This window comes from Chlorocebus sabaeus, chromosome 26, assembly GCF_047675955.1.
Source record: "Chlorocebus sabaeus isolate Y175 chromosome 26, mChlSab1.0.hap1, whole genome shotgun sequence".
In the NCBI taxonomy this organism is placed as follows: domain Eukaryota; kingdom Metazoa; phylum Chordata; class Mammalia; order Primates; family Cercopithecidae; genus Chlorocebus; species Chlorocebus sabaeus.
Genome location: NC_132929.1, coordinates 26,530,450 through 26,544,954, shown reverse-complemented (window position 1 = coordinate 26,544,954; position 14,505 = coordinate 26,530,450). Strand labels below are relative to the sequence as shown.

Below are 14,505 nucleotides of genomic sequence, written 5' to 3'. Positions count from 1 at the left end.
AATAAATAGAATATTTAGATTGTTTTACTATGTTCTCATAATTTAACAGGAGAATCCTTTAATCCTGGCACTGAAGAAATAACATATATATTACAAATTAATCACCCAATATCAGACTTTATAAATAAAAATTGCTCCCAATCTTACCAATAGTATTACTTTTAGTAAAATTATCTCACTATTTTGTTAGTGGCACTACTATAAAATAAATCAACTGTAGCTATTTCTATGTGCCCCTAGTGAAAAATTTGGTTATAATGTGATACATGGGGTCATCACACAAGATTTCATCATGGTCATCTTATTTGGCTTCTAAAATACAGCACATAATTTTAATAGACTTTGTCAAACGAAAATATCCATAAAATTCCCACAAGTTGGTAATAATTTCTGTAACAAAAATATTTTTCACATTGGAAAACCAAATTGCACCCAGATTTTCCTCAGAATTATTGTGCTAAGTACAATACGGAATAGTTTGCTTTATAGGCACTCTTTTTTAAAAACTCACAATTATAAACTGAGGGGCATGATTTCATTAATGGCATAGCTATTGTAATAATATTTAGTTTTCTAATGGGGTCTTTTAATATCTTCAATGCAAGCCAAAAATTTTTAAGAGATGCTAAAAAATTTGTTTTATCACTAAGATATTTGCATTATCAATATCTATGGAAAATTTTAATCAGAAATAAAATATATAAATAAAATGTTTTTCAAAATAACAAAAAGCTCATAGACTTTTTTTTTTTTTGAAACAGAGTCTCACTCTGTCGCCCAGGCTGGAGTACAGTGGCGAGATCTTGGCTCACCGCAGCCTCCACCTACCGGGTTCAAGTGATTCTCATGCCTCAGCCTCTCGAGTAGCCAGGACCACAGGTGCATACCACCACGCCCAGCTAATTTTTGTATATTTAGTAGAGATGGGGTTTCACCATGTTGGCCAGGCTGGTCTCAAACTCCTGACCTCAAATGATCCACCCACCTAGGCCCCACAAATTGCTGAGATTACAGGTGTGAGCCACCACACCTGGTGACATAGACTATTTTAATATGTCCAAATTAATTAGGGTTAGCATATTACAGGATTATTAAATCACAAAATGCTTAGGAAACAGTAAAATTGAATATTTGAAAGCAATGATAATGTTTAATATAAATATAAAGAGTTTAAAGAGAAACCATAGGAAAATCTTAAGGGAATGAGATTTAACTCAGGTCACTTGTGCTTAAAGCAGCAAAAGTTAACTCATTAACACATTAATTAAGACTACAAAATACTAGCAGGGTGCAGTGACTCACTCCTGTAATCCCAGCACTTTGGGAAGCTGAGGAGGGCAGATCACCTGAGGTCAGGAGTTCGAGACCAGCCTGGCCAACGTGGTGAAACCCCATCTCTACTAAAAAAAAAAATACAAAAATTAGCCAGATGTGATGGCCCGCACCTGTAATCCCAGCTATTTGGGAGGCTGAGGCAGGAGAATCGCTTGAACCCGAGAGGCAGAGGTTGCAGTGAGCCAAAATCACGCCATTGCACTCCAGCCTGGGCAACAGAATGGAAGTCCCTCTTCAGACTTCTACATTAATTAGGAGTGAAAGTGTTCATTTAAGCCATTAAGTTTCAACCCTATATTTGTAACATTTTATCTCAGAGTATTTCAAAAGTCATTACCCACTTTGTCTAAGTGAGATTACATCTCATGCATTTATTTTTAGAGATGAAAGTGCATTCCCCAATGCAGGAATTCTCTTTACAATTTCTCTGACAGCCAACCTTTACATGAACAGTGCTGGGACAGACTACTCTGTAAGATATATAGAGTTGGATGGTCATAGTGTTGTAAAATCTTCCTTTCAAACTCTGCCTTCCTAATTTCTACCTATTTAACTTAGTTCTGCCCAACTTCAGGTTTCTGCCTTGGAACAAGGAAAACTATGTACTGATGCCAATCATAAAAAATGGAAATCTAACAAAAACAATTTATGTTTAACAAGTCTATCTAATACTATGAAGCATAATTATTTTATCCATAGCCACACAGACACACACATGTATACACACAAACATACATATATATACACACACACAGATATATCAGATTATGTTTTGAGTTTTATTTGCCACAAACTATTACTATGACCACAAAAGAAAACATATTCATTCTCTCAGACTTTACAAGTGCTTTTCAAATTCACGATCATGTGCTTATGCAAAATGATCACCCTGATATTTTTACTGGCAGAGAGGGAAAACATTCCCACAGTAGTTTGTATACTGAAGACACTCACCAAATATTTGCTGAACAAATGTTGCTTGGAACAAAATCTCATTTTAAAAAAATCAGGCTAGGCACGGTGGCTCACGCCTGGAATCCTAGTATTTTGATTTGGGAGGCCGAGGTAGGTGGATCACTTGAGGTCAGGAGTCTGAGACCAGCCTGGTCAACATGGTGAAAACCCCAACTCTACGAAAAATACAAAAATTAGCCAGGCATGGTGGTGGGCACCTGTAGTCCCAGTTACTTGGGAGCCTGAGGCAGGAGAATCGGTTGAATCCAGGAGGCAGAGGTTGCAGTGAGCCAAGATCGTGCCACGCCACTGCACTCCAACCTGGGCAACAGAGCAAGACTTCATCTCAAAAAAAAAAAAAAAAAAAAAAAGAAAGAAAAAAAATCAAACTGCGTTTTAATCTAGCTATGCTGGGACAGCCCCACAGTGGCCTGCATAATAATGAATGACCATTCATTAAATAGTTGCTGAATATTGTTTGAAAGATCAAATTATGTAGAACAAAGTTTAAAAACAACTAGGTCTTACATAATAAAATTAGATATACCTACAATATATCAATTCAGGTCTGAAAATATCATGTTGATATCCCAACCTTTTCCAAATGCATAACATTAAAAACATCAGAAGAGCACTAGGGTCCCAAGAGTATCTCCACATTTATGTAATCATCATCACATTAGCCCTGACTTCACATAGGCAAATCTTGTTCTGGTGCAAACCAGTCAACAATAAAAGGCTAAAGTTAACATCTAAGTTGCTACCATCTATAATTCATTTTGACTATGATAAATCAAATTTTAGCAACCAATCATCAGTTAGATGCCACTATTGAGTCCATAGTAGACTAGATTTCAAATTCAAATGTGTTGGCAATGACTATGCAAACCTACCAGTGTTGTAGTAGGAGCAGAAACAGTTGCTTTCAGACTACTCAGTTCCTGCTGGATTAATTTTTCTTCTTCCTGAGAAAATGAAAATATTTAAACGCTTAATTAACTGTCTTTTAAAACCGTAACAGCATTTATCTAAAGGAAAAAATAAAATTTACAATACTTTTAATTTAAAAGAAACATTATTTTAAAGGAGAGTTATAAATATTATGTACTTATGATCTATCTAAAGCCCTATCTCCAAACCTCAGAACCATCCCTGGAGAGAATAAGTATTTCCAGGCTATCCCATCATTCCTCTTTTCTTTTTTTTTTTTGGAGACGGAGTCTTGCTCTGTGCCCCAGGCTGGAGTGCAGTGGCACGATCTCGGCTCACTGCAAGCTCCGCCCCCCGGGTTCACGCCATTCTCCTGCCTCAGCCTCCCGAGTAGCTGGGACTACAGGCGCCCGCCACCACGCCTGGCTAGTTTTTTGTATTTTTTAGTAGAGACGGAGTTTCACGGTGTTAGCCAGGGTGGTCTCGATCTCCTGACCTTGTGGTCCGCCTGCCTGGGCCTCCCAAAGTGCTGGGATTACAGGCTTGAGCCACCGCGCCCGGCCCCTTCCTCTTTTCTTTACTCAGTTACTTCCCCTTAATGGTAGAAAAGCAGAAAATGGTTTTTTAAAAACTAAAGGTGGAGGCTAGGAGCAGCAGCTCATGCCTGTAATCCCAGCACTTTGGGAGGCCAAGGCGGGTGAATCACTTGAGGTCAGGAGCTTGAGACCAGCCTGGCCAACATGGCGAAACCCTGTCCCTACTAAAAATACAAACATTAGCTGGGCATCCTGTAATCCCAGATACACAGGAGGCTGAGAAAGGGGCAGGAGAATCGCTTAAACCCAGGAGGTGAATGTTGCAGTGAGCCAAGATCGTACCACTGAACTCCAGCCTGGGCAACAGAGCAAGACTCTATCTCAAAAAAAAAAAAAAAATTAAACGTGAAGAGAGAGTAGAAATTCTCCATGTATTGGCCCAAGAAAAGAGTCTCATCTCACATCTTCCCCTTAGAAGTAAAAAGTCTTCATGGAATTAAGAAATAGGGTAAGAAAGCAGAAACAGAATAGGTCTTTTCCCCTTAAACTGCATTCTTCTTCTCTGTCTTTTCCTCATTCCCCAAATCCTTTCCATCACTTCCTATCTCAGACATATACCAAAGTAGTCACTTCTACTGTCTGCATTGTATGTTATCTCCCTAAGCACTCAAAAAATTGGCCCAATTTTTTTTGGCTAAAATCATGCTACCTTTAAATTACACATTGAATTACATGTTCATCAGATGGCTATTCAAAAGCCACTAGTGAAGCACTGACACATGTGGATGCCTATCTACAGTTTCAAACTGCTATTTAAGATCAAAAATAACTTTTTAAAAAATTTTATTGAGCATCCCTTAAAAATTAGCAAAGGACAAAAACCTCAAGAAAAACAACATTAAGGCCACAAATGGCCAGGCGTGGTGGCTCACGCCTGTAATCCCAGCACTTTGGGAGGCCAAGGCAGGTGGATCACCTGAGGTCAGGACTTCAAGACCAGCCTGGCCAACATGGCGAAACCCTATCTCCACAAAAAATATAAAAATTAGCCAGGTGTGGTGATGCGTGCCTATAATCCCAGCGACTAGGGAGGCTGAGGCAGGAGAATCACTTGAACCCAGGAGGCAGAGGTTGCAGTGAGCCAAGATTGCAGCACTGCATTCCAGCCTGGACAACAGAGCAAGACTCTATCTCAAAAACAAAACTAAACAAAGCCCACAAATAATGATTCTGGAATGTGAAGCAGGTTCTCTCCGTATAGCATCAACTTATTTGAGCTGCCAAAAAACAATTTTTTAAACCTTCTTTTCTGTCTTTCCTTCTCTTTTAGCATTTATATTGCATTATAGTCATGCTTACACTTGTCTTAAGCCCAAAACGAATGACCAATTCCTTGGGAAAAGGGAATGTCTTTAATTCTATTTTCCTGTGTCTAATACATAACCTTGTTCCCATAAACATTTGTTGAACAAATAATGACATTAATATGTGCTCTTTTTAAGATATAAACTCCTTGTAGCTGTGAATTGGTATACTACACAATCCGTGCAACCATCAAGCACCTGTGGGGGCCCAGCACGGTGGCTCATGCCTGTAATCCCAGCACTTTCGAAGGCCAAAGGGGACGAATCACTTGAGGTCAGGAGTTCCAGACCAGCCAGCCCAACATGGTCAAACATGGTTCCAGACCAGACAGCCCAACCCTGTCTCTACTAAAACTACAAAAATTAGCCGGGTGTGGTGGCGTACGCCTATAATCCCAGCTACTTGGGAGGCTGAGGCAGGAGAATCGCTTGAACCCGGGAGGCAGAGACTCCAGTGAGCCGAGATCACACCATTGCACTCCAGCCTGGGCGACAGAGCAAGACTCCGCCTCCAAAAAAAATTTTTAAGGCCGGGCGCGGTGGCTCACACATGTAATCCCAGCCCTTTGGGACGCCGAGGCCGGCGGATCACGAGACCATCCTGGCTAACAGGGTGAAACCCCATCTCTACTTAAAAAATACAAAAAAAAATTAGCCGGGCGTGGTGGCGGACGTCTGTAGTCCCAGCTACTCGGGAGGCTGAGGCAGGAGAATGGCATGAACCCGGAAGGCGGAGCTTGCAGTGAGCCAACATGGTGCCACTGCACTCCAGCCTGGGCAACAGAGCGAGACCTCATCTCAAAAAATAAAAAATAAAAAAATAAAAAAATAAAAAAATAAAAAATTGTAAAATCTTAAGGCTCCAGCAAGCCGAGATCGCACCATTGCACTCCAGCCTGGGCGACAAAGCGAGACTCTGTCATTAAAAATTAAAAATTTTTAAAAGCTCAAGAATTTTTATAACTGCTCATTTTCAAAGCCCGTTTGAGGCAGAAACTTAGCAAATTTTACATTTTAAGAGAACTATGCTTTTTCTTTGCCCAACACGTTGTTCTAACCCAAGAACCTCAAGCTCCTCCAAGATATTCAACATGAGGCTCACAGGATCTGTTCAGGTATGCGACATCTGAACTGTTGTTCAGTTGAAGGGACGCGGGGTGCGGGGGGAGACAAGGAAACTGAATAGGGAAAAAAACTTTGTGGAAGGTAAACAATGTCTGACACCTCCATCGCACTGGGTATTTTCACACGCTTGACATCTCACCCAATCCTCAAAAAACTATGAATTATGTATCAGTACTTTTCCACGCCAACGTTGAGAAAACACATGGAGGGTCAGAGGTTACAGAGATATGCCCCAGATCAAAGAGTCAGTGTCAGAACCAACTGTGGAAACTCGGCCTCCCTTGCTGTCAGTCCCAGCAGGAAAGTGAAGCTTCCAGTCAGACGAAAGGACGAACCGACATAGCAGCCCCTGAGCCCCGCCGGAGGGCTAACCCCGGAGGCCTTGGAGTCTCGCCGCCCGGCCAGGGCCTCCTGGCGCGGGGGCCTCACTCCGATGTCCCTGAGCTCCCGGGCCAGCGGGCACCTACGTGCTTGGAGGTGAGGGCGGTGATGCCGCGGACGAGGCTGCCTAGCCTCGAGGAGAAGGACGCCTTGGCAGCCGCGGGCCCACCACCTGGCTGGTTCTGCAGAAAGAGTCCCGGCAGCGCCGTCAACGTCTTCTCCACTATGTCGCTCATCGCCGCCGCCGCCCGCGATCCGGTAGCCGCCCGGCTTCATGCCCAGCCGCCGCTGCCTGCCCGGCCTCCGTAGGCACTTCCTGTTTTTTGAATAAGAAATCTTTATTGGCGTCCCGCGTGAACCAGTTCAGTGTCGTTCTCGCCAGAGGCCACCAGAGTGCGCAAGAGACCGCGGGGGTGGAAAAGGCCACTCGCCCGAGATTGCGCGCGGAAGTGGACCTTCTTTCTCGCAACGGGGTAGCGGCGCCGGGATACCCCAGAACTGTGAGTTCTCCTGAGGAAGCCGCCAGGGGCCTCGCCCTGTTAGGCATTGTGTCCCAGGGGTCTCCCTTTCCCACTAGCCGCCTGCGCGTAGCCCGAGACCGCGTCAGGAGCTGCGTCTTCCTGAGCGCGCCTTTTTCGGGACGTCCCCGCCTGGTCCACCGCCTCTCACTGTCCCCGGACCGCGCGCCACCCGCCCACTTCCCACAGGCGGTTTTACGCGGGTCCCCGGCGCCGCGCGCGACTCCGGCCCTGGCGATTCATACCCGAGGAGTTGCGTGATAGCGGGGCTGTCCTGAGGATTCGGCGTGGCAGGTTCAGAGCCCGTCGCGTGCCAGGGACTGGCGGCCACTGTCGCTTCCCGTCCGCCCCTCTTCTCCTGGTATTTGGGGGGTGGACGGGAAAAAGAAGTAGTTGGCGGCCACCCTTGCCGACTCCTTCTCAGCAGGTCGCAGTTGAAAGGTCACCTTCCTGGAGCCCACTCCCCTGTCCCGGCGGGCAAGGACAGGTCTCCTCACGTCCCACCCTCTCACAGCGCTCGGTTCTGTGCCACGTTAGAACAGGTCGCAGTTGCCACTACGTAAACAGCTCCCCATAGAGAGAGTATTTTATTCATGCCGATTGCTCCAGCTTTTACCTAGAACAGAATCTGGTACAGTGGCTCTCGAAATGTGGTCTGGTGACCTCAGGGTCCCTGATACTCTTCTAGGGAATTCACAAAGTCAATATTGATAACGTTTCTTACATGTTATGTGCCGTTTTCACCCTCATTCTGTTGGAAGTGTACAGAGTTTTCAAGAGGCTAGATGATGATTGACTAGCTGGTAAAATGTATGCTGGAGTATCCTTGTGTTTTCTAGAATTTTCTAAGGTAGTAGGTTTAGGGCATAAATATGTGCGTTTTCAGAGATTAATGCAGTTTGCCCTCAATACTCCTAGTGTGTTTCTAGGAGGTAGGTTAGATAGGTGGTCATAGCCTCCCTTCAAGGGGAACAAACTTGCTAAATAAATAGAACAAACCAGCCCATAGTGTACAAACCACATCCTAGGCTCCTGGTTAGAAAATTTTGCAGCAAAGAGGTAGAAGAGCAAAAGGGAAAATCCCCAAATTCTCACAAGTGCAGAAACCCATCAGTATCCTTGGGCTGAATTATACTCATTGTAATAGTAGGGGAAAAAAAAACAAAAAACAAAAACAACAGCCCTGGGTGAAGATTTAAGATACTAATAAGACATGCAATGTATATACTAGCATATACAACCACAGCGCACATGGCCCCAGAAAACTAGAGAACATACTTAATAGCAACACCTGTTCTCCCCTCTTCATGAATGATCCTGTGAGACTCCTACAAAGGGAGTTTCACCAGTGTCAGTGCATGCTGTCTCACCTTTGAGCAGCCCGCTCTGATCAGCTGTCAGGGTGTACTTTCGCTTTGCAATAAACTCTTTTGCTTGCTTTTACTTTGGACTTTAAATTATTTTGCACTGCGAAGTCCAGAACCTCAACCAGCCCACCAGCTACAGCTACACTTACAAGCTATCTTCGGTTATACCTGCTCTAATCTTGTAACCTCCTTGTCACGTAATAGATGAGTTTTTTTGAAATCCTGAAGTTGTTCTAATATCTATACGGAAACATAAGAAAAAAGTTCAGTTTGTTGGCTTGTCTCACAAGAATATTTTTTAAATATTAAGAACATTTTTAAATATTTGAACTTTATCTAAAAGGGACACTCATTATTTAATTTTTTTTTTTTGAGAGTCTCGTTCTATCACCCAGACTGGAGTGCAGTGGCATGATCTGGGTTCACTGCAGCCTCCTCCTCCTGGGTTCAAGCAATTCTCCTGCCTCAGCCTCCCAAGTAGCTGGGATTACAGGCGCCCGCCACCACACCTGGCTAATTTTTGTATTTTTAGTAGAGACGGAGTTTCACCATTCTGACAAGGCTGGTCTCGAACTCCTGACCTCAGGTGATCCGCCCACCTCAGCCTCCCAAAGTGCTGGGATTACAGGCGCGAGCCACTGCACCCAGCCGGAAAGGGATACTCTTTTAGAATTTAATTTTTTTTTTTTTTTTTTTTTTGAGATGGTGTCTCGCTCTATTGCCCAGGATGGAGTGCAGTGGTGTGATCTCGGCTCACTGCAACCTCTACCTCCCAGGTTCAAGCAAATTCTCCTGCCTCAGCCTCCCGAGTAGCTGAGATTACAGGTGCGTGCCACCATGCCCGGCTAATTTTTTGTATTTTTAGTAGTGGTGGGGTTTCACCATGTTGGCCAGGATGGCCTCCATCTCCTGACCTCATGATCTGCCCGCCTCAGCCACCCAAAGCGCTGGGGTTACAGGTGTGAGCCACCACCCCCGACCTAGAATTTAATATTTTGTCTTCCGGACACGGTGGTTTATGCCTATAATTCTAGCACTTTGGGAGGCCAAGGCGGGCGGATTGTCTGAGCTCAGGAGTTCCAGACCAACTTGGCCAACATGGTGAAACCTCGTCTCTACTAAAAATACAAAATATTCAGATGGGCACGGTGGCTCACGCCTGTAATCCCAGAACTTTGGGAGGCCACAGTGTGCGGATCACAAGATCAGGAGTTCAAGACCAGCCTGGCCAACCCATGTCTCTACTAAAAAAATACAGAAATTAGCCGGGCATGGTGGCGTGCACCTGTAATCCCAGCTACTCGGGAGGCTGAGGCAGGAGAATTGCTTGAACCTGGGAGGCAGAGGTTGCAGTGAGTTGAGATACCACCACTGCACTCCAGCCTGAGTGACAGAACAAGACTCCATCTCAAAAATATATATATATATACAAAAAATTCAGCTGGGCATGGTGGCGCATCTGTAGTTCCAACTACTTGGGAGGCTGAGGCAGGAGAATTGCTTGAACCTAGGAGGTGAAGGTTGCAGTGAGCCAAGATCACACCACTGTACTCCAGCCTGGGTGACAGAGCGAGACTCTGTCTCCAAAAAAAAAAAAAAAAGGAATTTAATATTTTATCTTAAAATTAAATTTTGTTTTATGTGTAGTTTTTTAATTTTAGGCTCTTCCATTGGCTTAGAAAGGGGAGACTAGAAGATTGGCTTTCTAATGTTCCCATATGTGAAGATCCTGAAAAAGATGATGCTGACATCAGTATCAGAATTCGCTGAGTCAGGGAAAGGGAGAAATCTGGGTGAAACTATAAATAACAAAGGAAAATATGACAAAAGCTTCTTTCTTTCCCTTGGCATTAGAGATGTTAATCACTTGCCTTATTTTATCTCATTCAATAGAACATTTTAAAATACTATTGTAGTGCCAATCAAGTTGACACATCGTTTTCAGACCAGTCAGAATTTAAAAGAAAGGGAATTGAATATTTTCAACATAGACATGATATGCTTTATAAAAGCCAAAGCTTTTGTATTACCATTTTCAAAGTAGAAATGAAAAACCTACTGAAGCATCTTACACATGAACTTATTATATTTCATTCGTTGGAGAAGGACATGCAATAGCTAAAAGACTAATGAATGCCTGCTAGATGATAATCAGTAAAAGAAATCATAGGAGTGCTACTTACCAAAGATGCAGTAACTCACCAAATTAGACATTTAGTTGCAGGCCAGGTGAGGTGACTCATGCCTGTAATCCCTGTATTTTGGGAGGCCAAGGCAGGCGAATAACTTGAGATCAGGAGTTTGAGACCAACCTGGCCAACATGGTGAAACCCTGTCTCTACTAAAAATATGGAACAATTAGCTGGGCCTGGTGGTGCATGCCTGTAATCCCAGCTATTCGGGAGGCTGAGGCTGGAGAATCACTTGAACCTGGGAGGCAGAGGTTACAGTGAGCTGAGATGGTGCGACGGCACTTCAGCCTGGACAACAGAGCAAGACTCTGTCTCATAAAAAAGAAGGAATTTAGTTGCAAACGTAAAAACTGAGTTAATATCTCGTCTGCAGAATTATAATTCCTTTAAAATGGACACAATTATTCATGTAGCTGGACTTGTTACTTTGCTTATATCCATCCAGTGTCAGCACCAACTAATTCTTGAAGATCTTCTTTTACATAAATCTTGACAAGAAACACAAGTGGTGCTGAAATAATGTATTGACCAACTTCTTTGAATCTCATAGTTTATCCTGGAACAATACACTCACATTTTTTTAAAGTCAGTTTTACTTACGAATATCCTTGATGATGCAGTAAGAATTCTTAATTTTATTAAATCTCGGTCTTTGAGTGCACTTTAAAAAAAATTTTTTTTGTGACAAAATGGGAAGTACTCAGAAAGTACAACCTCATAAAGTATAAACTCTTAAATCCTGAGGCTTTTTTTTTTTTGGCCAGGCGTGGTGGCTCAGGCCTATAATCCCAGCACTTTGGGAGGCTGAGGTGGGCGGATCACCTGAGGTCAGAGGTTTAAAACCAGCCTGGCCAGCGTGGTGAAACCCTGCCTCTACTGAAAATACAGAATTAGCCGGGCGTGGTGGCACATGCCTGTAATCCCAGCTACTTGGGAGGCTGAGGCAAGAGAATCGCTTGAACCCAGGAGGCAGAGGTTGTGGTGAGCCGAGATCATGGCATTGCACTGCAACCTGGGCAACAAGATGAAACTCCATCTCAAAAACAAAGCAAAACAAAACAAAATCCTAAAGCATAACTGAGATAAGATAGTTTCTCAAGGAAAAGCATTTAAATCATTGTTTAACTTGAAAGCTGAACCAGCGGGTGCGGTGGCTCATGCCTGTAATCCCAGCACTTTGGGAGGCCAAGACAGGCGGATCACGAGGTCAGGAGATCAAGACCATCCTGGTTAACACGGTGCAAACCCCGTCTCTACTAAAAATACAAAAAATCAGCTGGGCGTGGTGGTAGGTGCCTGAAGTCTTAGCTACTCGGGAGGCTGAGGCAGGAGAATGGCGTGAACCCGGGAGGCAGCAGAGCTTGCAGTGAGTGGAAATCATGTCACTGCACTCCAGCCTGGGCGACAGAGCAAGACTCCGTCTCAAAAAAAAAAAAAAAAAGAAAGTGATAAACAGTAGTTTTCTTGAAAATGAACAGTGAGTCTTTCAGTTGTAGGGAAAGAAAAAAATCTTTCTCCTCTTACCTTTCTAACTTCTTGGCTGGGGCCCCTGTGAAAAAAACAAACTGAAGTTTATTAAAATGTATGGAGCATATAACATAGCAATACCTAGAAATGAGTAATTCAAAGAAGAAGGACAGCAGGGGGGCAAACTAGTATATTCTCTATAAGACTGTCACCACCACTCTACAAGTTTTTTTTCTGGCTCACTTTTTTTTATTTTCTTTCTGTCTCAATTGGAAATATACAGAAAGTTTTCTTTCTGTGTCACTTGGAAATATATAGAGGTACAGGAAAAGGTAAGACATGTTTTTCTTCCGTGTGTTTCCTCAGCTTTCTTTTAGAAAACTTTTATTTTGCATAAACATTACATTTGCTTTATTCAAAATTCAACATGTACAAAAGCTTACACTGAGAAAAGTATTCCTCTCTTCCTTTCCTCAGCCTCCTACTTTCCTCCTTAGAAGCAACCACCATGGTCCATTTCTTCAGCAATATTTTTTACAGAAACATTAGCTTTCATTTTGGAAGTCATTTATGCCATCCCATGCCCACAGAGAATTCCGCCCACTTCTTTTTAGAATGTATCTCTGGGGAATCATTCCTTCTTTTAACATTTTACTGAAAATCTAGGCCGGGCGCGGTGGCTCACGCCTGTAATCCCAGCACTTTGGGAGGCCGAGGTGGGCGGATCACAAGGTCAGGAGATCGAGACCATGGTGAAACCCCATCTCTACTAAAAAATAGAAAAAAATTAGCCGGGCGTGGTGGCGGGCGCCTGTAGTCCCAGCTACTGGGGAGGCTGAGGTAGGAGAATGGCGTGAACCCGGGAGGCGGAGCTTGCAGTGAGCCGAGATTGCGCCACTGCACTCCAGCCTGGGCGACAGAGCGAGACTCCGTCTCAAAAAAATAAAAAATAAAAAATAAAATAAAAGAAAATCTCTGCCCACCTGTTGATTAGAGTATTGCAAACAGACAACAGTTGTTCATGCTCACTTACCCCAAGAGTTGTCATCCCTGCTCCAGCAGTGCACCTGGGAATCACCTGAAAGGAAAGTTCTAGGATATACACACACATCCAATGGCCCCAGTTCTCCCCTTCTATACCTTCTCCTAGGCTCTCATCCTATTTTCAACCGCCTCAACTACTAAACTGCATTTAGCGTTCTTTATGCCCAGGCTCTTTGGGTTTGACATGTGGCAATGTTTTTCCAGCAAAGACCCTGACAGCCCTCATCAATAGTTCTGATTTTCCACTCTTGCTGTTGCCTTAGTTTACCCCAATAACATCCCCCATTGCTTCATTTCCCTTGCAAACATCTTACTTTAGTACCTCATCTCTCTCCTGAATTATTATAAAAATCTAATTTGTCATTGCCATCACTATCCTCTCCTCTTTTCAGCCAGCCATCTGATTTCTAACTCAGAAATCTTTTATTATTCTCAGTTCAAAATAGTTTGGTAGGCAAAATGGAAGCTCCTGGGCGTCTGTAGATATTTATAACTCTTCCATTGCCTGCCTCTCTACCCTCTTCTCATACCACTCTTTTTTTTTTTTTTTTTTTTTTTTTTTGAGATGGAGCTGCGCTCTTGTTGCCCCAGGCTGGAGTACAATGGTACAATCTCAGCTCACTGCAACTTCCTCCTACTGGGTTCAAGCGATTCTCCTGCCTCAGCCTCCCAAGTAGCTAGGATTACAGGAACCCGCCACAATGCCCAGCTAATTTTTTGTATGTTTAGTAGAGACAGGGTTTCACCATGTTGGCCATGCTGGTCTTCAGGTGATCCACCTGCCTCAGCCTCCCAAAGTGCTGGGATTATAGACGTGAGCCACCACACCCAGCCCAGTCCTGGAGTTTTTAGTCCCATGGAGAAAACCAGTACTAAATAAATATTGTAGCCCAATAAGCTTTCAGGGACAAACTTATAAACAAGTTGATTGACTTATGGCAATGACAGAGACCACTTACCAGGGGAACTGTGGCGGATCTGACTAGACAGAGGAAAAGATGGAATTATTATAGGATTGTAGGGGAAGAGTAGAGTTTAGGTGAAATTTAAATGAAGCAGTGTTTTGACAAGGTCAAAGCAAAGCAGAGCTGTGTGTAAATGAGTCAACATAAGGCCTGGACTGCTGAGAGGGGCCCAGCAGACCTGCATTAAAAAAATTATTCAAGGAAATTTTTTAGGCTAATAGAAAATAACACCAGATGGTAACTCAAATTATACAAAGAAATGCACAACACAGGAAATATTAAACATATGAGTAAATATAAAGGACTGTACCCATATATTTTCTAAGA

General features: G+C 43.4%; 1 protein-coding gene and 1 long non-coding RNA gene across 4 annotated transcripts in view; one reads left to right on the top strand and one right to left on the bottom strand.

Moving 5' to 3' along the window:
- AP4E1 (adaptor related protein complex 4 subunit epsilon 1) overlaps positions 1-7,646 on the bottom strand; it is an 88,814-nt gene extending 81,168 nt beyond the window's left edge. Inside the window, exons 1-3 of the mRNA XM_008016617.3 lie at positions 7,389-7,646; positions 6,712-6,941; positions 3,183-3,254 (exon numbers count right to left, since the gene is read on the bottom strand). Of these exons, the coding sequence (XP_008014808.1) occupies positions 3,183-3,254; positions 6,712-6,861 (222 nt within the window). The 5' untranslated portion in view covers positions 6,862-6,941; positions 7,389-7,646. The remainder of the gene's footprint in view (positions 1-3,182; positions 3,255-6,711; positions 6,942-7,388) is intronic.
- The window catches only part of LOC119628035 (uncharacterized), an 87,465-nt gene continuing 79,948 nt past the window's right edge, over positions 6,989-14,505 (top strand). For all 3 annotated transcript variants that reach the window (XR_005244324.2, XR_005244323.2, XR_005244322.2), the window contains exon 1: positions 6,989-7,125. This is a non-coding gene — a long non-coding RNA (uncharacterized lncRNA). The remainder of the gene's footprint in view (positions 7,126-14,505) is intronic.